Here is a 23,421-nt window from a genome sequence, read left to right as displayed (position 1 = left end):
AGACATTTCAGGGAATAAAGGCTTTGAGCTGAGCAATATGGAAGAACCTACACAACCCAAAATGCTGCCAAGAACACAACCTCTGAGCAAGTCACTTGCTATACTGACTCAATTATCTGTAACTTGGAAGTGCATTGCACAGAGTGAACCTCACAGATATCATTTTAGAGTGATATCTTTACTTCAGTCCGTTTTCTATTTTTCCCAAGCTGGGCATATTATCACAGGTTTTCCAATTTGAAAAGTGTTAGATGTGCTCCATGGCAGGCAGGGAAGACTTAAAGGGCCAGGACAGATTGAGCTCTGCCACCAGCATGTTGCATCAAAACATACCTCCAGATTATGGGATTTCATGTCCCACAATTTCCTCATTTTGACATTCATCAGAGCAACGTTTTCAGCTGCCACAAACATAAAAACTTCTCTTCTCAACATAAAAAGAGTGAACTTGTTCATTTGAGGAGTAAGGGTCGGATTTAGAGTTGGAAAAAACAGTAATTGTGTACCAAATGTGGCTGATATCCCATGTGCCATATGACAAGTGCCTTTTGTCCCGTGGCAAATGGAGAAAAGCAGCGCAGAGCCATATTTATTAAAAATGGCCTTTTTTTTACTTTTTTTCTAGACTTTGCATGAAGAGAGTGAGGGTTTGTTTACCTTGGACTAGCTATATATGTGATCTCCCTGACATTTCAATAATCTTCTCTTTAGCTTTTAAATCTCAGGTGGTAGCAGGAGTTAGCAGTCAAGATTTACTTCTAGAGGGTGATGTAGACATCAGTGTAAATTAAACGCGCTCACAAAATGCATCAGTAGGGTTTTCAGATTGTGTGTGGTATGGGCTAGCATGGTGTCTGGTCTGCACAAGTGAGTTCAGAAAGTTTTACTGGTATTCAAATGTATTTTTCATCTGAGCAGCTCTTTCACCACATGCTCTCTCAGCCATCTGTATGGCAGATGGGGATGGTGTTTCATGGATGCAGCTCACTCTAGTGCATTTCTGGTTGCTTGGAACATAGACAGCCGGTGTATTTAGGCACTGAAAAGTCTTCGTCGGTCATATTGACACCACTGTGGGTTCGTGGTCATAAAAGCTGGTGTTACAACATCCATTATCAAGGCAGCAGGATAACCACGCTAAAGGGGAGTGCAGAAGGAAATTCAGTGACAAGGGGGTTGAAGAGCACTTTAGGTAAGTGTTGTAAAGAAGAAGCTTGGAACAGGCAAGGTGAAAACTGACTTTATTCTGTCACCTAACTCTCCAGACTGCCTGGAGTATCACAACGTTCTAAAGAAGCCTCCAGTGGAACACTCCAACAGGAGGAGTAAAGGGGGGGGGGATGTACCACTATACATTTCATAACTGATAAGCAGATTGTAACACATCTCCCATCACTAATAACAGGGAAAGGGGGGAAAGGAGGGGGGAGGGGTCACAGGGGAGGGACAGGAGGAAGAGTCAGATAATAATACATTCGGAACAAAGCAAGATTGAGCAGCAAAACAATATGTCATGAACTGGCAAAGGTAACAGACTCACCAATGTAACTCCAAGAAAAGGATCTAAAGTCACAAAGCTGCACAACATCACACGAAATTGAGTCTGTAATATCAATGGGAAAACTTCCCTCACCCCAAAATCAGTACAAAAGCGCTTAACACTTAACCTATTCGAACTGATACATATTGCTATCAATATTTGCATAAATCACCTCGTCGCCAGTGTTGTAAAGAAGAAGCTTGGAACAGGTAAGGTGAGAACTGACTTTATACTGTCACCTAACTCTCCAGACTGCCTGGAGTATCACAACGTTCTAAAGCAGCCTCCAGTGGAACACTCCAACAGGAGGAGTAAAGGGGGGGGGAAGGGGAATGTACCACTATACATTTCATAACTGATAAGCAGATTGTAACAGTAAGTTACCCTCAAAATGCTTCCCACGCACTTGGTGGCTTGACACAACGTTGATCACTTTGTTTTCAGGGAAGAATGGAGAGATTGATGAGATTCTCTTTCTCATCCATGTTGAGTATTAGGCTAGGGTGGGTAGTGGACCACTGCTGTAATCTCTGACAAATTTATCTTCAAGGCATCAGTCCTCACAACAACAGTCATATCAGGGGGGATAGCTTTCTCCTACATTGCAGCCAAAACCTGGAATGAGCTCCCGGTGAACATCAGACGCTCCCAAACCCTGCACACGTTCAGGAAGGATCTCAAGACCTGGCTCTTCAACTGGTCCCGAGCCGCCACCCACCCCTCAGCGCCTTGATGACATATTCTCTGCCTGCAAAGTCTGTGAAGTGTGTATGGCCACGTTTTGCCCACCTGCACATACTGCAAAATCCACACTTGTAAAAACCAAGAGTACGTGGTCTAAGCCAATTGGTGGTTGTGACCAACCGTGGTACTGTCTGGCTCACTCTCTTTTTTAGAGTTCTCCCTTTTCTGAAGGTAATCTGTGGGTAATCCCAGATAAATTCCCTGAGTACTCTGTCAGATTGTAGAATACCCCAATGTTTTCTAAAGCTCTTTCTTAAGGGATTGTGAAAATCATTAAATTCTGTGATCATTCTAGTTGTTTGTTTTGTTTGTGGTAAACTAGTTTGTGTGATAAGTGTGTCTTCCCTATGTATCTTAGCAATTCTGCATTCTGCTTTGTGAAGAGAGTTGGGATGGTAACCTCTTTTTCTGAATCGCTGTTTCATGTTTGAAATGTTGGCTTCAAATCCTGAGTCCTCACTACAATTTCTTTTTGCCCTTAAAAATTCACTGTAGGGTATTGCGTTGATCTGGTGGGCAGGGTGTGAACTCTCCACGTGGAGTACCGCATTGCATGCAGTTGCTTTTCTGAAAAGTCTGCTGTGCAGATGATTGTCCTTAATGTAAAGTTCTATGGCCAAGAACTCAATTCGTGTCAGACTAGATTCTATGGTGAACTGCATACCCCATGTGTTGGCGTTAAGAAAACAATAACATTTGTCTAATTGGTGTTGTGAACCAGACCACAAAAGTAGGCAGTCATCGATATAACGGCCCCAGAAAATAATGGAGTCGATCCATGCCCAATATAGAGCCTGTACTGTCTAACATGTGAAACCTCCTTCTTGAGGGCTACACATACATTAAGCAGCTCTCAGCAAATGGTACCCCAATGTTTGATGCACACCACTGCTACACAGATGTACACACACATATCTGAGACTGGGAAAATCGAAGAGCCCCATATTTACAAACACCTGCGATTTACTATGGAGGACAAGTAAGTAACTTCCCCAATCTGAAGTAAGAAAAAGATGTATGTAGCCCACGATTGCCTGCCACCAGCCATGACTTATGTCCTGAACTTTGTGTGAACCCCATGCATTTTGCTGGTGAGCAACTTATTCCAAACACATGCACAACATCTGACAGTGTACAGGGGAAATGTGTTGTTGGAGCTGGAAAACATATCAGATCTGTCAGTTAAAATGAGAAGCAGGGGAATAGGGCTGCAGAAATTTCGAGCAACATAGAGAGAGAGAGAGAGAGAGAGAGAGAGAGAGAGAGAGAGAGAGTGTGTTTGTGTGTGTACACGTTCAAGAGAGTGTTGGAGCACATAGTGATGCACTTCATTAAAGCATTCCTTTGCAAAGCCAAGTGCTACATTTTGTCACAAACCACAAAACAATATTCTGCTCATCCTAATGGAGCGCATTCTATAAACCAGCAAGGACCCTTTTATCAAATAATAGCATCCAAGATTGTTAAGCCCTTTAATGCCAGCATGTGCCTTTTTAAAGATGTTCTTCATGGATTTGCCAGACACTTTCGAAAATGAGTAATGAATGAGGACATTGTAGAGGTGGGTGGATGGGCAAAACATTTTAATTAAGCGTGTGGTTTTTGGTTATTTCATATTCTTACACAAGAGCACATTAATTATAGATCAACAGTTATTAACTTTGATGTGTAGTATGTGAAAGAAGAACAGAAAGTACAATAAATGACTTTGCTGTATTGTTTTTTAAACGCCTTAAAAGCGTATGTCTTTGCGGTGTTCTTCTTTCCCCCACATACATATATTTTATGTTCTTATATTGGCATAGTGTTCAACCATTTTAAAATTATGTTTTTTAAAAACATTAGCAGGGAACTCAATCACGCCCTAAATCAAAGAAAGTGCTCCGGAAAATTAAAACAGCATACTCGCCATTCTCACTATGTGAGTTACATATATCTGAATGTGTCCACATGCGTACATACATATACATTGAAAATAGTTTGTTTATTGGAATTTACATTGGTTATTCAAATCAGAAAAACACTCCTGGAGGGAAAAAACTCAGAAATTCCCCTAAAAACCTCCATCACAAGGATGCTATGGTGGCAGCCCAAAACCTAAAACTACAGAACTGTAACATTATTGGTGAGCTTTACAGCCATAACTCCATCCCAGTGGATTGCTCATGACCTCACTCATGACATCATATCTAAAATCGTAAATAACATCATTGATGAAGTTACAATTGACATCACACACTATTTTCCCATTCACATCATTGATGTCATTGAATCTCCATCATTAAATTAGTCATTTTATTGAATGATGTCATAATATGTGCCAAACCCAAATCAGACATCGTTAAACTAGGTAACATTCTGGAGGACATATGATTGATGATAGAGATGCAGGGATGGGTAAAGTAAACTGTTTTTTTTATTTCTGCACTTCTTGGCTCTTTTAGGGCGAGGCCAAAATATTGACATACTACCTTATTTATAGTTTTGTGAATGCAGAATGTCAACCAAAACATGGCAGATGTCTCCCCCACTGTACTGAGAGTGTATATATGTCAATAACCCTCTAAATAAAGCCCCAAATCTGAAGGAATACTTCCTACTAAATATATTTAAAGTCAAACGTCGCTTTATTTGAACATTGCATAATTATCGTAAAAGCAGATACATTTCAAATCACGCATGCAACAAAAACATAACAACTATACATTAAAAAACTTTCAAAGCCTAGGGAGAATATCATCTTTGATTCAGACATCCATATGATTTCTAACACGTAGAGAATTTTTAGGAAAAGAGCAAACAATAGCAAATCATTGGTGAACTCAGTGTCTGGAGAGCATTAATGCTAGTCTACATTTAGTCAGCCCCAGCCCCTTAAAAGTGGAATTAGAAAACATCTAGTAAAACACGAATAAAATCTACAGAAAAAACACAAAGTGCAGCAGACTGTGTAGAGAGCTTTCATCACACGGCAAACAAGGATGGAAGAAGAATCATATTACCCGAGTGGAAAAGATAGCTGCCATCTAATATCGCTGAGCCTAAACTTAGTTAAAAGAGTCCTGTCCCAGGAGCTAACCGTAAGTTCTAGATAAGGCTCCAGCCCTGGGAGACTTTGGATTAATACATTGTCCTAATTCTGTGTCTCGATTAAAGCTTTTGCTTCCCTTTCTTGCTGTCTCAGGACCAGTGTCAGGTTTAATGTGTGTCACCCCCGCGGGCACCGTAGGACTTCATGTATTCACGTGTCCCTGCGAGGACACCGTACCCGCTGATCTCCTCACCAGCTGTCAGTTGATGATGACAGTTGACAGCTGGTGATCTGATGCAGCTGCACGCATTTGCGCTCCGCATCCGGAGCTGTGTTAGCATTGTTAATAAAGAACTATTCAACCTACATGCAGACTACGGAGTTCTTTAAACGGGCAACGAGGATGGGATCAGCGGGTACCACCAGGTACCTTTACATCGCGAAAGCAAAAAAACGTACCACCTTCATTACACCCTTCGGATGTTTCCAGTTCACACAAGTGCCATTTGGACCTGCATCCGCTGCAGCGATGTTTCAGAGACTCATGAACAATATTTTCAAGGAAGTCACAGGAATACTGATGTTCCAAGATGACAGACGGAACACAACACATTGAGGAGGGTCTCAGGGTAAGTTTAAAGACCAGCAAGGTGTATTACCCCTAAGTAACAACCATTATACCACGTAACACCTTAGATCTGGGGATCGGGTAAAAGAGTGAGCAGAAGAAGCCAAGTAAGCAGAATGTATGTCAACGGGTTAGGGTATCAACCACCTCGGGGACAGAGGAGAAAGCTATATTGCCCAGAACCCATCATTCACAATACGTGAGTTGTCATCATTTGGGTCTGGCCTCCTCTTGATGGGGGTACACAGTCTAGGAAAATGACTGGAAAACACTCAGCTGTTTATCAATCAGAGTACGGCTGGCCCGACTGCGCATACCATGAAACCCAAAGGCATAGACTCTAGCCAAGTGAAGAGGGTTCAAAAACCAAGAAAAGCAAGTGGGCCTGTCCTCAATCCCATGTACGGCAGCTGTTTCACCTCCGTGACCCCCAAGGATAACGGGGTGGTGCATACTCCGCGGCTGGACTGCCACGTGTAAATTATCGCTCCAGGTTGTCCACCTTTGAGTAGCACGTGAGCAGCAGCTTGATTTATGTGTAGGTGAGGACGGGGATCCGCTTGTTGCGTTATATTAGACACATTGGAAAACTAGAAAACTAGGTAAATATTGCTGTGTATCGAGTGAGTGAGACATCTACTCCCAGTACACAGAGATCAACCACTCCCATCCTATTCTGAATAACTGTGGTTCAGTGAGGCACTCTGAAACAATTTGTAAATATTAGTTAAGTTTGTTGACTATATGTTTCCCTCTATAAGACTGAGAACAAGGTGAAACATATTGAAGGGACCATTTTGGCTGTGGCACTGTAAATAAATTGCACTAGAGTAAGCTGGAATATAAGACTCGCCAATACATGGCTTGATGGACGGTTGGAAACCTCGAAACGAGGGGGCTGTATAGCTTTACGCCGTCAAGTATCTCCCCGGATGTGCAAACACGTGGAGCTATGCCGATACACGGCAATATATACCTAGTTTTCTAGTTTTCCAATGTGTCTAATATAACGCATCAGGATGTTAATATGTATTTACATGTTCCAAGATGGTGCGACCTAGAGAATACTGTAGTCCGTCAACCATGTCTATGATTGTCTGTAGCTATATCCCAAGCTAACTCGCACAATGTAATTGACACTGATGAAGGCGTGATGCTGAAACGCGTCTGTTAAACTTTGTGAATAAACCTTGATGGTGTGAGCAGTGCAAAAACTTTGGTTCCACGAGTGCGGTTCTTTAGAAAAACGAGTTCTGAAGCTGAGCAGAGTGTTATTGCGGGCACCCATTACCGCATACCACACCCGCCTGCCCGCGAGTGCCTTGATTTTCCAGTGGGACAGGGAGCGTATATATATATATATATATATATATATATATATATATATATATTCTCACAAAGATGATCCTTCCATGCACGAGAGCGCTCGACAGTGTGTGCTCGGCCCAAGGGCTGGATCATAGCCCAATAATTAATTTTGAACACAAGGAGGGCGGCACAACTGGATACTTATTTAGAAGCTTTTATTACACAAACACTCCACCGACGCGTTTCAGCCTCACGGCTTTTCTCACGGTCCGTGAGAAAAGCCGTGAGGCTGAAACGCGTCGGTGGAGTGTTTGTGTAATAAAAGCTTCTAAATAAGTATCCAGTTGTGCCGCCCTCCTTGTGTTCAAATATATATATATATATATATATATATATATATATATATATATGAAGCTCAAACTTCCTCGAGAACCAAGAAAGGCTTGTTCTAACGTCACTTGCATATTCCATCTGACAGTTATAGACCATCATCAAATTACATTTGAGGTTATAACCAGTGGTGCCAGAACCAAGTAAATTTAAACATAAGATATACATAGCATCAACTTCAAGTGAGACAAAATGGTTGATATTTCAATTTTTTCTTTTTTATAAAATATGAATCGCTAGCTCCTCTTCTGTGTTAAGACCCCCTGGTATTTTTGTTTGGAGATCTATTATGTATCGAGATTTAAGTTTTCTCAAACAAAGTTCTCGATTCCCTCCTTTCTCAGTGTAAGGTATGTGATCAATACAGAAAAACTTCAACTGATTCCTATTACTTGAATGAAAATCAGCAAAATGCCCTGCTATAGGGTATGTTGGGTCTTTCTCCTCATTTGCCCTGGCTTGTTCAAGAATCCTCATTTTACTTGGTTTAATTGTGCTGCCGATGTACCACAAATTGCATGGGCACATCAATACATTCACACAGAAAGGTGTATTGCAGGTGAGGAATTTATTAATCTTCCTTTCAAAAACCTGGCAGTTTATAAGTTAGATTTTTTTCCACTGTGTTTACATGCCTTGCATTTGGTGCAAGGAAAAAACCCCACTATGTCACTAATCCGTAGATTCTTTTTTGTCTGTTATAGATGACTTTGAGTCAGACTGTCCTTGAGTGATCTACTTCTCCTATATGTTATTTTAGGATAATTAGATAGATCTGATCCTATTATTGGATCAGTCTGTAAGATATGCCAGTTGTGTCTTATTATTTTTGCGATGGTATATACCTCACTAGTATATGTCATTATTAATCTAGTGGTAGCTATACTTGAATCTTTGGGCGATTTTTCTGTTTCTTTATCTTTTAAGAGGCTAGTTCTTGAGATTCTACCAACACATGTAAGTTTTGTATCTAGTAAATTTCTTGAGTAGCCTCTTCTCGCAAACCTTTTGATGGCTTCTGTGGCAGCTGTATTAAAGTCCTCTTCTCTAGTACAATTTCTTTTTAACCTTAACAGTTCTCCATAAGCTATACTTCTTTTTAAGGGAACCGGATGACTGCTGGTAGCTTCTAAAATTGAATTCCCAGCAGTGGGCTTGCGAAACAAGGAAGTACACATTTTGTTATCAGCAACAAAGACTTTCAGGTCTAAAAAGTTGACTTCTTTAGAGCTAATTTCGGCACTAAACTGTAGATTGACCTCACTCTTATTTAGAATTGCAATGTATGTCACTGCCTCTGACCTAGGGCCTTTCCATAAGATGAAAAGGTCATCTATATAGCGGTACCAACCAACTATATTAGATACCCATTCTTGGTTGATGTCAGCCCAGGCCACCTGCTTCTCCCACCAGCCCACGAATAAATTTGCGTAGCTGGGGGCAAAGCAGGTTCCCATCGCCGTCCCTTTGAGTTGTAAATACAGCTGCTGCTGAAAAAGAAAGATGTTATTGAAAAGACAAAATCTCAAAAATTCAATCAACATTTGGTTATGTTCTGCCAGTTCCAGTGATCTTCCCTTCAAGAAATACTGAGTTGCTTCTAGTCCTTGCTTGTGGTCAATACTAGTGTATAAACTGGTAATGTCCATTACCATCATTAGCATATCGTCTTCCCAAATAATATCTGATATTGTCCTTACAAAATCCGTTGAATCACGGATATAGGAAGACAATGTCCGAACCAGAGGTGGCAGAAATACGTCTATAAATTGTGACATATGTTCTGTTAAGCTACCATTTGAGGAGATGATTCGATGACCCGCTGGTTTACTTGCATGCTTGTGTATTTTTGGTAAATGATAGAATGTTGGTATTGTTGGATCTGAACATTTAAGACATTTTTGCTCGTCTTGGTCCAGCATTCCCTTACTTGCCCATTTATCGATGAGTTCATTGTATTTCATGATACTTTTGTTATATCTTTCTTTAGTGATCTTGAGATAGTTAGTAGGGTCAGAAAGTTGTCTAGGAGTTCCCAACACATAGTATTCTCTAGTTAATAGGACTATGTTGCCCCCTTTGTCCGATGCTTTACAGATTATGGATGTATCTCTTTGTAAGATTTCAATGGCTTGTTTTATAAATATAACTGGGAACTGAGATACCATGGGACCAAACTACTGATGCAGAGCTGCATGTACATTGAACATATAAGAACATTTTGATCGTAAAAGAAATTTGAAATATGATTTGAATTTTAAGCTCATCATATCCAATATATACAGTTTACTACATAGTAGGAGCATACTAGGATACAGAAGTCATATGTCTCATCACTCCGCGGACATGAAAGAACCCCAAAGTCTCTGTAATCATTCTGTGGCATTGGGGGGGTTTTTGTATAGCCACATGACTTGATCCACAAAAACGTAACCGATTCACACCTTCTCCTGTGTTCTAAAAAGGAATTCCCATTCAATCAGTTGCAGCCGGTAAGGTACCGGGGTGATGGGGTGAGAGGGTTTGAATAAAAAAATAACTCACTTCCCTGATCTTGTTGCATCTCTCCATTACTGCGTCTCTCCCATGTCTAGTGAGTCTCTTCTGGGGACCGGGAAGCAACCAGGCTCCCCACAGCCAATCACAATGCTGCAATTCAGCATTGTGATTGGTAAGCATATAGGCTCCCCTGAGCCAATCACAACACTGCAGTGCAGCGCTATGATTGGTCTGAGCACCGTGGTTCAGCACTCAGCCAGGGAATGGGGGCCTGGGCATGACGTGCACATGAATGTTTGGCCTGCCCGAGAAAGCTGGTCAAACATTCATGCGCACTTTGCTGAGTACACAACTACTACTCCTGCCTGACATCAGGTAAGCCAAATCCTGCCCGCAATAGCCTGAACCATACGAAAAATAAAATGATAATAACTGAAGTTATTATCATTTTATTTTCATTTCCAATGCTCGGTGAGCAGTGCGGCGATGCTCTACCGCCTTAGCGGATGAGCCGCCACTGAATTCAATATGATCGAACTCCTTCGCCGCATCTAAGAACAGTTCCAAAGTGTCATCATGAACGTGTAACGGGGTAGGAGGAGTTTGCAGGCAGTCAGTGTCACAGAGCACTAGACCTTAAGGCTAGTGGAAGTGATACCACCAAGCGACATAATTAATTCCTAATAAATAATTATTATATTTTACTTTAACACAGATAGGAAACCAAAGGCGTGCCTAATTTTAAAATCCCTGTTGTGTGACTGGTTACGTCACAGGGGTTACAGTGCACCAGAAGATTGATATACCCAGGTGCCCCAAACATGGCTAAAGATTCACTCAATGTTCTGCACTAGCTGAAGCTTTGATAACAGCCTGCTTTAAATTTTATTATATGAATATTGTGAGACTAAAGTATGAAGGAATGAGTTAAAAATAAGAGGGAACAACCTCTAAAGCATTCATAGGCAAACATCCTTGTTCGCACTGAAGCATGCGCATGAGCGGTTATATTTACGATGCAGCTGGATAGCATTCACACATTTAATGTTTCAAAGTTTTCATATTTTAATAGCAGCATTGGTTAAATTTCATGGACGAAACAGAAGTGTCCATCATTCCTCGCCAGAAAATGCTCTTGAATCAATCTAAAGTGTGATTGAGCCGTGAAACCAAAATTGTCTCTCTTCCAATGCATACAAACGTCATTAGATTACGAGCACCCATAGTCCAATTATAGCTTTTCCAAAAATATCATCAATGCAAGCTACATGTACAGTACGTATAAATTAAGCCATGCTGAATGGAGGTATGCAGCATGGCATTTTAGAAATAACTCTTCATGCTTGACTCTGCTGCTTTCTACTGTTAATATTTTTGATATTCTTTTTGTCAGATATACTTTATTGCGGATAGAAATTTGTTCAGGGCCCATTGATTTTGGCTTTTAAGTTGACAGTTGCTATTTTTGTATTTAGAAACAAGTGTTTTTTCTTGATTTTGTGTGTAAATGCCCACAATATCTAGAGTTACTATTTATAACTCATGTCATTCTTTGAAAGGAGAATGTAAACGTTTAGGCTTGTGTAAAATCTTTGTAACCCTAGTAAAACGTTCAAGGTTTTTCTTTCCTATGAAATTATGTTCTGCAGGGGACTAGTTCGACCAGAAAATGTCTTTTAAAACTAGAGAATGTCTCATGGGAGACATTTTTATCATGACTCACTCACCTTTCTAGTATCTTCTGTGACCTTTGAACTGGAGGTGTGCTGGTGCATTACATTATACCAGATACTATATGTTATTACTAAACATGACAAATAAAGTTAAAAAAAAAGATTATGCCAGATAGCACAATGTTTTGCACAGCAATCAAAGTTGTGCTGGGTGGTGAGAGCAGCGCAGAGCCATATTTACTGAGATATGGTGCTGCTGTTGTCTTCCTCAGCACTGAGACATGGAGCAGCGTAATTTTGGATACACCATTTCATGTTCGACTAAGCCACATATATAGTTACACATGTCTTTATGTCCTCGCGTATATATAACTTTAATGTGATGGGGTGCACTAACAGTACAAAAATTGCATTCACTGTGTAATCCTTACAAATATATGTGTATGCATAACAAATGTTTTTATCACATCAATATCGAATTTCAGTTTCTATATATATCTGCATTTGTGTGGTTTGAATTATGATGGTTAACTCTTTTATACTCATGTATTCATTTAAATACTACTCTGCATCTACATTTGTCTGAATACATATCTATAATCATGCATTTAAACATGTATTGAGACATTAGGCACATTAGGTTGACCAAAGGCCCTAAACATTTGGATTTCTTTAATGTTTACCCATCAACGTAAATGTTTGCTTTCCATGCAATGTTTTTTTCACCTCTGTAAGTGCTGTTGTGTGATCTTATGAATAGATAAAGGCACGTTGTACAACAGAGATAGTGAGGCTCGAAAAGAGTATATTTCAGCAAGGATGAGAAGCCTTAAAGAATGAAGGGAGGGCTACTGTTTGTATGGAGTTGGGAGATGGGAGGAATCCAAGGACGTTCTGATGTGCGTGCGGATCAAAGGTAAGGAGTTTCAAGAGTAGTTGCCAATTTTGGCAGTTGGAAGGTGGAAAATAATGAGATGTGATAGGGTGTTCTAGACAATTCTTTTTGGGGGGTTTAATTGAAGAGCACACTTCAGCTAGATTCAGATTCCTTTTAGACTTTGAGTGGTACAGACCTCTTTGCAAAATCTCTGTTGTGTGGCTTCATGCTATACAATATTCTTCCTTTAGAGAATCTCTACAGAGGCCCTGCTATGTTGCTATGCTGACACCTTTATCTTTCAATGTATCTAATTTGTGTTGCCTCAAACCCTATTTTGTATCTCTCTGATTGAATCCCTGGCACCTCTCTCTTTGCATTCTCATAACATTCTATTTATGGGAGATTCTAACCATCACTTTGATATTACCTCCAATCCAGAATCCATCAGGCTCATAGAATCTCTAGAATCTCTAGGCCTTTTACCCAAAGTATTTAGCTCCTCTCACATAGCGGGACACAAACTGGATAACATCTTGTCCAATACTCAGAATATAGTTGTGCACCCCCCATTAGCCCTGACATGGACAGACCACTCGGCTCTGAGATTTGTGTTAAATTCATCGAAGGAATTACCCAAACCCCTAGCTGACCAAGCTTGGGAAAGACTGTGGAGGAATGTGACCCTATCCTCTTTTATCCCGGCATTTACAGCCCCGGGGCTTCAGAATTGTGTGGAAAGTGATGTGGAACTTGAACTACTAGAGGGTTCTCTGATCAAAGCTCTGGATACGATTGCCCCTAGTGAAGTCTGTAAGACCTGGGTAAAATCATCTCCAGCACCCTGGTACAACACTAGCCTTAACAAAGAAAAAGCAGGTTGCAGGAAATGAAAAAGGAAATGGAGAAAATCCAGACTAACTAGCATACAAAAAGGCCACTAGACAATATCTTAGGTACTGTAATGGTGCTAGAAGATCGCATTAGGAGTCCAGAATTAGTGAAGCCAAGAATATTTCTAAAGAATTGTTTAAAATCCTGAAAGACTTCACTAACCCAAGAGTGAATAACTCATCTATCCGTCAGACACAACAATTCTGTGATGATCTGGCCAATCACTTCAAGCTAAAGATTGATAAAAATCTATAGCTCTTTCAACATACAGATGGAACCCAGTGTGGATTCATATAAGCATGATGATCCCACTTCTTGCATCTTAGAAACATTTGAGGCCATCACGGTAGACAATGTCCACTCATTATTGGCTCATCAAAAATCTGGTTCCTCGCTTGATGTTACTCCCCCTTTCATTATCACAACTCTTGCCTCAGCTCTTGCGGCCCCTATTGCTGAATTATGTAATCATTCTTTAATTACAGCCACCTTCCCGCAGAAATGAAAGCAGGCACAAGTCAGACCTATATTAAAAAAAACTATGGCCGATCCATTGGATCTTCAAAATTACAGGCCGATTTCTCTTCTCTCTCTGTTTTCAAAAGTCATGGAAGCTACAGTAAATAAGCAGCTAGCTCAGTACCTAGAAGTGAATAATCTGCTTGACTCTTCTCAGTCAGGCATTCTGGCCTTGCACAGTACTGAGTCTGCACTAACAGAAGTCAATGATACGATCAAGCTAGCCCTTGATAAGGGAATTCCAACTATGTTAATTCTTTTGGATCTGTCGGCGACATAAGACACCATATCTCATCGAATCCTGGTGGATAGACTACGAGAGTTTGGTGTCAGAGGAATTGCACTTAGATATTTTGAAATCTTCCTTGCCGACAGATCGCAGCAAGTCCAACTTGAGACGTTCACCTCTCAGGCTGTGGTTGTGGACAAAGGGGTACCACAGAGCTCCATTCTAAGCCCAACACTATTCAACATTTATGTATCTTCTCTGGCTCCCATTTATTAGATCTGTGGGTTTGACCCCGTTTTGTATGCGGGTGATACTCAGTTAATCATTAACATCAATGCAGACCCCGCATTGACCAGAGAAAGATTCAAAAGGTGCATGCTAATGATGGCAGCTTGGATGACTGCTATCTCCCTACAGCTAAAAAGGAGAGGAGCTCTGGTCTGCAGACTGGTGGCCTCTTGTGCTAAGAGACCTTCCGACCCCATGAAAGTGGGTGGAAAATCTAGGTAATATGGTGGATGATAAACTCTCCATGGAGTAACATGTGAAAAGCATCTCGGGCACCTGCTTTGGCTTAATGCGTATGCTCAGAAAGGTCTTTTGTTGGTTACCCCTCTCTGCAAAAAAATTGCTTATCCAGGCACTACTAGTAAGTAGGTTGGATTACGGCAATTCCTTACTGGTAGGGATAAGGGAAGATCTCTCCAGACTCCAGGTCGTTCAGAATATGGCTGGACGTCTTGCCCTTAATCGTCCATCTCACTCGCCCTCAGAACCTCTTTTGCGCCAACTCAATTATCTGGCGATTAGGAAGCGAGCAGTATTCAAACTTTTATGTCTAGTATTTAAGACTCTTCAGGGGTATGGCCCGGTCAACTGAGGTCGAGCAATCGACAGTTGTTGCGCCTAATGAGGATCAACAAGTTCAGAATGGGAGGCAGCTCCTTTTCTTATCTTGTGCCATTCCACTGGAATAAACTCCCTGATGACATCTGTGATAGTCCTAAAGTGGGGCTGTTCAAAAAAGTCTCAAAACTTGGCTATTCAGTTATTAATCAGTGGCCTTGTCCTCACCCCTCCAATATTGTGGTGCCGAGAGATCCCTATGGGGATGATTAGTTTTGCGCCTAATAAATTCAAATAATAATAATATTAATATTAGGAGATTTAGATTATCCTCATGCATAACAGGCAAGAGGACCAAAAATCATACACAGATCATCAGATACTCTTTTCAATATTCTGTATTGGGATCACTGAATTACTTATATGTTTCATGTTGCTGGGGAAAATCGTTTTCAGTCGTCATTTTGGGCTGCCTGTAGTAATCCTGTTATGTTACAATATATTTCTGAGACTTGTGTATACCAGTCTGGCTTTGAATTTTAATAAATCCATTCTTAAACCCATCTATTGACTCTGAGCTTCACTGTGTGGGCAGATGGGTTACACTGTAATTATTAAATTGTAATTGATCCTAACTCCTTTTAATCCTCAGGCACTTACAAATTTCCATTGCAGGGACCGAGGAAACGGGGCCCAAATACGGAGCGTTAGCACACAGTAACAGGTTGCCTAGCGCCACGTAAACACTTCATGGTGCAGAGATATGTGCATGTTGTCCAACATGAAATACTATGCCTAGACAAACTTTTAAACTTTTCACACATGAGATGTGTGCTGTACAGTGCAGCACATATGCAAAGCAAGACTAGTTAGGAGAAATTTAAAGATTTCTCATATTTAACGCCAGCTTCAAGGGGTTATTATTTTTTGGCTCCTAGTCATGTCTAAAAATATTAGTAGCTGGGCTTTACATTATAAACCATGGTTGATTTCATGGAATGCATGGGATGCCTCCTTGGCATAAAGTAGCACAAAGTGCTTTTTGTGCTACTTTAAGGGCTAATTTATAATGCAAGAAATGTTTTTTGCTACAAAGAAAATACTTTATCATCACTTTGCACTCCTTTTCATAAATCTGCATGAAATTTGGTAATTTCACACAGGGATTTAAATACGTCAACCTATTTCAAACAAAAAAGTCACAAATTATACTGAAAACATTTTAATAAATTGAAAGAACAGCAGGTTTGGACAACCATGCTGGATGTGTGTTACAGAATAAATCCAGGAATCCAGGTAAAAGCCAGATATTTATTATAAAATAAATCTGGAACAGCACAGCACGTCTGACAGGGGAAACAACCTTTACAACGCAACTTTTACAACGCACTACCATTACAACAAAACTTTTACAACGCAACATCCATTCCAACGCACGCATTTACAACGCAACCATTACAACACATGACACTACAACTCACACCACTACAACACATGTCATTACAACGCATTCATGACAACGCATACCATTACAACGCATAGCATTACAACACATAGTACCCTTACACTATCCAACACTTACCCTACTGTTGCACCCCCTGGAGTTAGAATAGTAATTTTTACCCCTACACTATCCAACACTTACCCTACTGTTGCACCCCCTGGAGTTAGAATAGTAATTTTAACCCCTACACTATCCAACACTTACGCTACTGTTGCACCCCCTGGAGTTAGAATAGTAATTTTTACCCCTAAACTATCCAATACTTACCTTACATGCAATGTAATGTTATGTGTTGTAATGGTATGCGTTGTAAATGTAGTATGCGTTGTAGTGGAATGCGTTGTAAAGGTAGTTTCAAAGAATTCGTTGTAATGGCATGCGTTGTAATGGAATGCGTTGTAATGGATGTTGCGGTGCAAAAAATGCGTTGTAAAGGTAGGCGTTGTAAAAGTATGCGTTGTAACGTCATACATCCGTCTGACAGTAACAGGAGATCAGTAATTACTGCCGGTGATGGAATCTGGAACATGACATGTAAGATGCAGGCATCCTTACATTCCATGTCCCAGGCAGTACACATATTAATATGTAACAGAAGGAATAAAAGCAATTATGAAAATGTGGCAAACTATATTCCTCTTCAAAAACGCTACTCTAGAAATGCAAACCTCCTTCCCTCGAAATATATTCACATTAATTCTGTATCTCTCTTGACATGTATTTAATGTAATCCTCTCTCTTTCAGAAATGCGACAGAGGGTTGTACCGGGCCTTCTCTGGCATATGTCTACCCTGCAGCTGCAACGACAATTCGAAGAAGTGCCTGGATGGGTCGGGAGCCTGTGTGGTGAGTTCGTTCTCAGCCTCGTCTCCTTGGCAGCAGGCTCGGGCGCGTGCTTGCTGTTGATTTCCTCGCATGCTACACTAAAGCTCATGATAAGTTCCCGGCATTCCTTTCTTTCATCCAGATAAGGCATGTCAGGCAAAGTGCTTCTCAGTGTGAGTGACTGTGAGGGAATGACAACCATATGCTATAACGTCAGCGGGTCTCCTTTCCAGGCAACACGGACGTGCCCGGAGCTTCAGGTCACTGTGAGGCTGAAATATTAATCCGAGGAAAGACTTAACCGTTCGCAGTAACCTTATAGTCCTTCCTCTGTTTTCAGTATCCCTTGTTGGCATGAAATACTTAAGGGGCTGCATAATGGGCAAAACTACTTTAAAGCAATAAGTAACAGTTGAATGTGTATCTTCAGGTTTGAGCCCAAAGCTTATTTGCATCACAAATGTTTCAAGAAAACGCATTTTGAAGAAAAAGTGGGCATAGTGACTTCAAAATACAGGCATCTAAGTGTATCATAATAGAGAAAGAGATGCACAGCAAAGATGCTGAACATTGTAGCGTCGGGGACGCTGGGGGCAATGAATACCTGTGCCATGTAGTGGGGTCTAACTTTATCACTCAAGGATGACACAGACACTCACTGCTAGTTAGGGCCAAAGACCCCGAGCGGTCTTCCGGCCGTTTATTTATACCCAGGGGCTACTCCGCCCCTGAGGTGAATGCGTGCGTGCGTGCGTCTGTAAACGGGCCGGGTGGCTCCGTTACTACATCCCTCCAAACTCACGGATCAACAGTCTCAATCATGGGAGTCGCTTTGGCGAATCCACTTTCCATGCATAGTCTCTAAGTCTCTGGCTAGGAGTCGGATTTGGCCTGAGGTGATATCTTTGGCTTGGACGGCTCTCTGTGTCCCCACCTTCCTCGTGTCGTTCAGGGGGGGTTTGGACTTCATTCGGGGAGTTCTCCATATTGGTGGTCTTCTCCGCTTCCGGTCTCGGCGGGGTTGTTTCTTCTTCCCGCTGGTTTGTCAATGGCCCGTTGTCAGCTTGTCCAGGATCCTCGTCCTCAGCACCCTCGGATGTTAAGCTGGTATCTCCACGCCCCTTGCTGGATGCGCTTCAACCACGACACGTTCCGTGTCACGGCTCTCGTGCCTCTGGTCGCGGATACCATGGTGCCTTGAACATTCACGATCTCCCACACTTCGGGTTCAAAAGCAGCATCGTGATGCATTCCATGGGTGAAGCAAGGGCGTCTCCATGCACCTACCCAAGGACTTCGGGGTATTGCCATATTTACAAGACTTGTATACCTGGGATGGCATCAAAATGGTAAGCCTTCCCAACAGACGCTGAACGTGTAGAAATTAAGTATTCTTTTTGTGATTGAAGGTGTCCCTTCCTGCACAAAACAATTCTGCCTGCAATGCAGGAACCCTTGCAACATGGAGCAAGGGTGCATGATTTGGCGGTAGGCTTCACTCAATGCGCCAGCGCAGGGAGAGAGAGGGAAATTGTCATATTTTAGTAGATATGGCATATTCCTTTTCTCTCCCTGTCATGCACTGCATAGCTTCTTAGTAAATCTGCCCCCAAGTCTTCCTGAAAGAATAGACTTGTTCAGAACACACAGAGTACAGACCACAACACGTAGTCACAGTGATTCTGAGAACATCGCGTTACAGAATTAATTGATGGACAATATCACAGGTCAAGTTGTTTGACACATTACACAATGGCTTTGGCAGGCAACGAGCATTTCAGTAAAACTGGGACGGCAACTATGAAACAGCTACAGACCTGGGTCACATATATCGCAACAATGTATGTGCAGCTGTACAACAACATTTTTAAATCAAGCAGATTGCACTAAATCTCATGCAATATTTTACCAACATCTCTAGATGAGACTGGTATGGTACAATTTTGCACAGTACGTCGGCTAGACTGAAAAGGCTAAAAAGTAATTTCCGACCTTGTTGATCTGTGCAAATATCAATTTCACACCTGGTAGGCAATGCAAACGTCAATGAAAAACTGAACCGACACAAGTGTAATCTATATAATGTGGAAATGTAAGTGTAAAATTGGACCAGGGCCAGTGGCAGAAGAGATAGGGCCCATTTCAAAATGGAATTAGGGCCCAGATTATGTCCGGTGTGAAGCACTAACCAAGTGCATGAGTCCATTAAAGGTAACTTCATTGTTGTAATGTTCATTTTACATAAATGTAATGGCAGTTTTATAGTCATTCTGAAATCTTCAAAACCCTCTCTTTTTTTGTGACTTAATGTCAGGAATGTCGCTGGCCCGGTGGTAGGCATGAATAAATGGACGATAGGATTCGAGTAGGCAGACACTACCTAGAAAAGGTCTGACCCTGACTATGTTGAGCAGCGACTCCGCAAATCTCTCCCTGCTGTTAACGGAAATGACCAGGACCAGGTACGCAGTCACTGTAGTGAGTTGGTGACAGTCTAGCAGAGAGAAGCCAAATGGAGATAAAATGGATGTAGGCTTAGTCAGACCTGGAAAGAAGATGGCTGGTGAAGCCTAGAAATGGCAGATTTGTTGCTGCTAGGTTTACGTGACAGACATTGTCGTAGTGATATAGTCGAAGCAGTCAGTGAGGCAGAGTGAGACTTAAGCTTCCTGGTAAGCAACCTCACTGTGTGCTTTGAGGAGTGCACGTCAAATCGGAATTTGCCTGCCCTCCTTAAGCATTCCCTTTAAAACTTTAACATCAGTAGGCAAACAGACTTCCTTGCACTTTTGGCTCAAAGGTGAAGTGCAGCATGAAGCTGAGACCACACATGTGCACAATGGAACCTGTACTGAATTAGCAGAGCATACCCCATTCCTACACACTATTGCTACATGCGTGTTGTTGTACAAATGTCAAGGTTGTCATGCAGCTTCAATTCTGTTTGGGCCCAGCAGGTACTTTGGCCCATTGCAGATGAAAAGATGAAATGCTTTGACTTACACAATCAATGTCTCATTTTCCCTTGTGCACTGCCCAAGGGAAGGCCCTTCTCTACTGAAATGCGGAGATCAGTAAAATGAGGCAGGAATATTCAGTGACCTTGTTAGGGTTATGTTATGTTACCGAATTTTTTAAGCACAACGGTTATCCAGAGGTGTCCAGGCGCTAGTTACCTATCCTTTAAGCAAAAGCAACAGAGGCAGAGTTACGAAGAACTGTGGCATTTCTCAGGTGGAAAGGAAGGTCATTCCAAGCTTTGGCTGCCCGAAGACAAAACTTCGGCCTCCCCAGGCCGCCTTTTTTGTAGCTGCAACTATAACCAGTTGGCTCCTAATGGGCGAAGATTTCTTTTTGGTATGTATCAAATAAATTGTTTTCTTGGGTAGTCAGGTCTTGTTCCTTGGAGTGCCTTAAATACGGTACACAGATATCCTTTTCATGGACCATGCCATCTCCATGGGGGAGTTGCAGGTTTCATAGTCAAAAATAGTGGAGCACAGGTGACCAGGAGGACAGCTGGCCATCACCGCCTTTTACATCTGTCAGGCAGTAGCGCTGACTCTGCAATACAGTTATCCTGGCCTACCTTTAAGGACATCAAGAAGTCAGAGCGACGCCAAATTACCCTCCCTGGATGCAGCAGTTGGAAGTGGTTGAGAGGGCACCATCTCCTTTGAATCCAGTGAGACGTCAGTGGCTGCCAAGGCAGGTATCCAAGCCCAGAGGCAGCAACGACAGAGGTCTTTTCCTTCTCTTGTAATATAAAATTGCTGGAAAAAGGACGTCTATTATCCATTGGTATGAAGTGGTTGGCAATAGAGAGAATGTCTGCTAGCCACAGAAATTTGTGATTTAAACAGACACATCCTTATGTAAAACCATTGCAACTTTGCATAATACAAATAAAAATTATTTAGACCCAAATTAAAACCTCATGAAAATGAGACACAAGGAGCAGGTAGGATGTGTGGAAATGTAGTGGCTGAGTCTGTATAAGAAAGGGCACTGCAAAAGGTGAAAGGTATCACTGATGAACTGACAGCTATTTAAAAGAAATGTTCAACACCCCAACATATTTTTACCACCTCTGCCCTAACTCACAATACCCACTCAACCAGATTTTAACTTCATAAATAAAGTAAACTTGCATTTCCTACTCTCAAAGTTGGCATCTTAAACTAACATGTTTTTTATTTAGCATGCAGGCAACTGTGAATGAAACAAAGACTGAGAGCCACTATTTCTTGAATTAGCTTGAATGATGTAGTAATTGTCTGGGAGAGCTGCAAAGCAGGAATGCCCATCACTTTGGAATGTATCAGGGGCGAAACCTCCATTGGAGCAGAGGAGCGTTGTCCCACTTAAATGACCCCAAAGCCCCAGGGATGAAAAATGAAATGGTCATTTATTACCATTTTATTTGTTATCATCCCATTCGGAACTGAGTGTCAGGACGGAGCAGGGCCTGTTGAGTGTCATCAGGGAGGAGTGGTGGGCAGAGGGCTGCCTGTGCACTGTTTAAAGCGTACATGTCTCTTTGGCCGGCCGTCTTGTGATGGCCTGCCAGACATGCACACTTTGAACCTCTCAACCCAGCTGTGTTTAGACGTCTGGGTTAAGAGAGCGACTGCAAGCCTCCAGGCAGCTGTGAAGCACCAAGAGAGGCCACGCTCACCAACCAGGACGCTGCTCTCATGCTGGTTAATAGCATGTGAGCAGAATCAGTATTGGTTGAGGGAGTTTGCTGGGTCCCGCACTGCAGTCTCAGAAGAAAAGATCAGAGCAAGGAGGAAGTTCAGTCGCCTGGATCCAGTAAGTGTTTTCATTTGAACATTTTTTGTATCTTATTTGTGCCCACCTACTCAATTGAACACCCCCCAGGTCTCCAGCCGCCACTGGAATGTATGTATGTATATGGTATTTTGATATCATTCAAAAGCCAGCAGAGCTCTATACATGGTCAAAGACAAAGCATAAAGTCAACAAGTGATAGAGTAAGAAGCTGAGTTCTGGACGGCTTTTGCGTTGTGAAGAAGTGTTCTTTAAAGGATTGAGTCTTCAACTCTCCTCACTTGGAGCAGTGTCGGGACAGTCCTAATGGATGCAGGGATGTTGTTCTAGATCCTGGGTGCAGAGATCTGATTTGAAGTTTTTGAAATAGTCTAACTAGTGTAGACAAGAACCTCAGAAGATGCTAATGTAGAGTTATGTTGGTTTGTGGAAAAGCTGTGGTATGTGCACCATGTAAAAAGACTTATAAATACCTCCGTGTATATTGTGGGTAGATGCTTGGAAGGGGAACATATATAAACCGGAACTTCACACAGCAACGCATGGACTTTTCACAAATTGTACAAGGTAGTTATGAACTGCATACTTTCTCCCTTTGAACTTCTTTAGGCAGGCGCTTCAAAGGTAAACCGCTCACATTTTTATTAATTTACTATTATAAATACAATACTACCTTGAGAGAATTTCAATTGCACCAGAGCATTGCAGTAGCTGCCATGTCATAGGCTGTTGCTTCTTCCAACAGTGCCAGCTACTGACAGACAAAAAAGAATTTCTCTATTTGCAGTAGCGGCCGGTGGTGGAAGTACTGCCGGGCGGTGACGTGGGGCGGGGGAGGAGCAGTGTGTTGGGTAGTAAACTACGGAATACTGCCAAATACAGGTAAGTAAACACATTTGATATGCAGTGCGCTCAACAAAATTCGTAGTTAAATAGAGTCTGTATCAGTGATGGAATTACCAACATGCCTGCTCACCACTGTGTCCTGAATGCAGACATCCCAATACTCAAGACAAAGAGAACTGGTGAATGAGTATTAATTGTGCTAGGAAGAAACACAAGTGTAATTCAATATCTGTTTAAGCTCCAAGGATAAGGTCCTGGTCACCCACCATGGAC

The 23,421-nt window shown here is 41.7% G+C and overlaps 1 protein-coding gene across 1 annotated transcript in view; it reads left to right on the top strand.

The window, feature by feature from the left end:
* The window catches only part of LAMA4 (laminin subunit alpha 4), a 583,946-nt gene that overhangs the window by 86,469 nt on the left and 474,056 nt on the right, over window positions 1-23,421 (top strand). The window contains exon 2 of the mRNA XM_086926829.1: window positions 17,428-17,529. Within this exon, the coding sequence (XP_086782955.1) occupies window positions 17,428-17,529 (102 nt within the window). The remainder of the gene's footprint in view (window positions 1-17,427; window positions 17,530-23,421) is intronic.

Source organism: Lissotriton vulgaris, chromosome 6, assembly GCF_964263255.1.
Source record: "Lissotriton vulgaris chromosome 6, aLisVul1.2, whole genome shotgun sequence".
NCBI lineage: Eukaryota > Metazoa > Chordata > Amphibia > Caudata > Salamandridae > Lissotriton > Lissotriton vulgaris.
The sequence above is the reverse complement of the archived record's forward strand: the minus strand, read 5'-3'. Positions and strand labels throughout refer to the sequence as shown.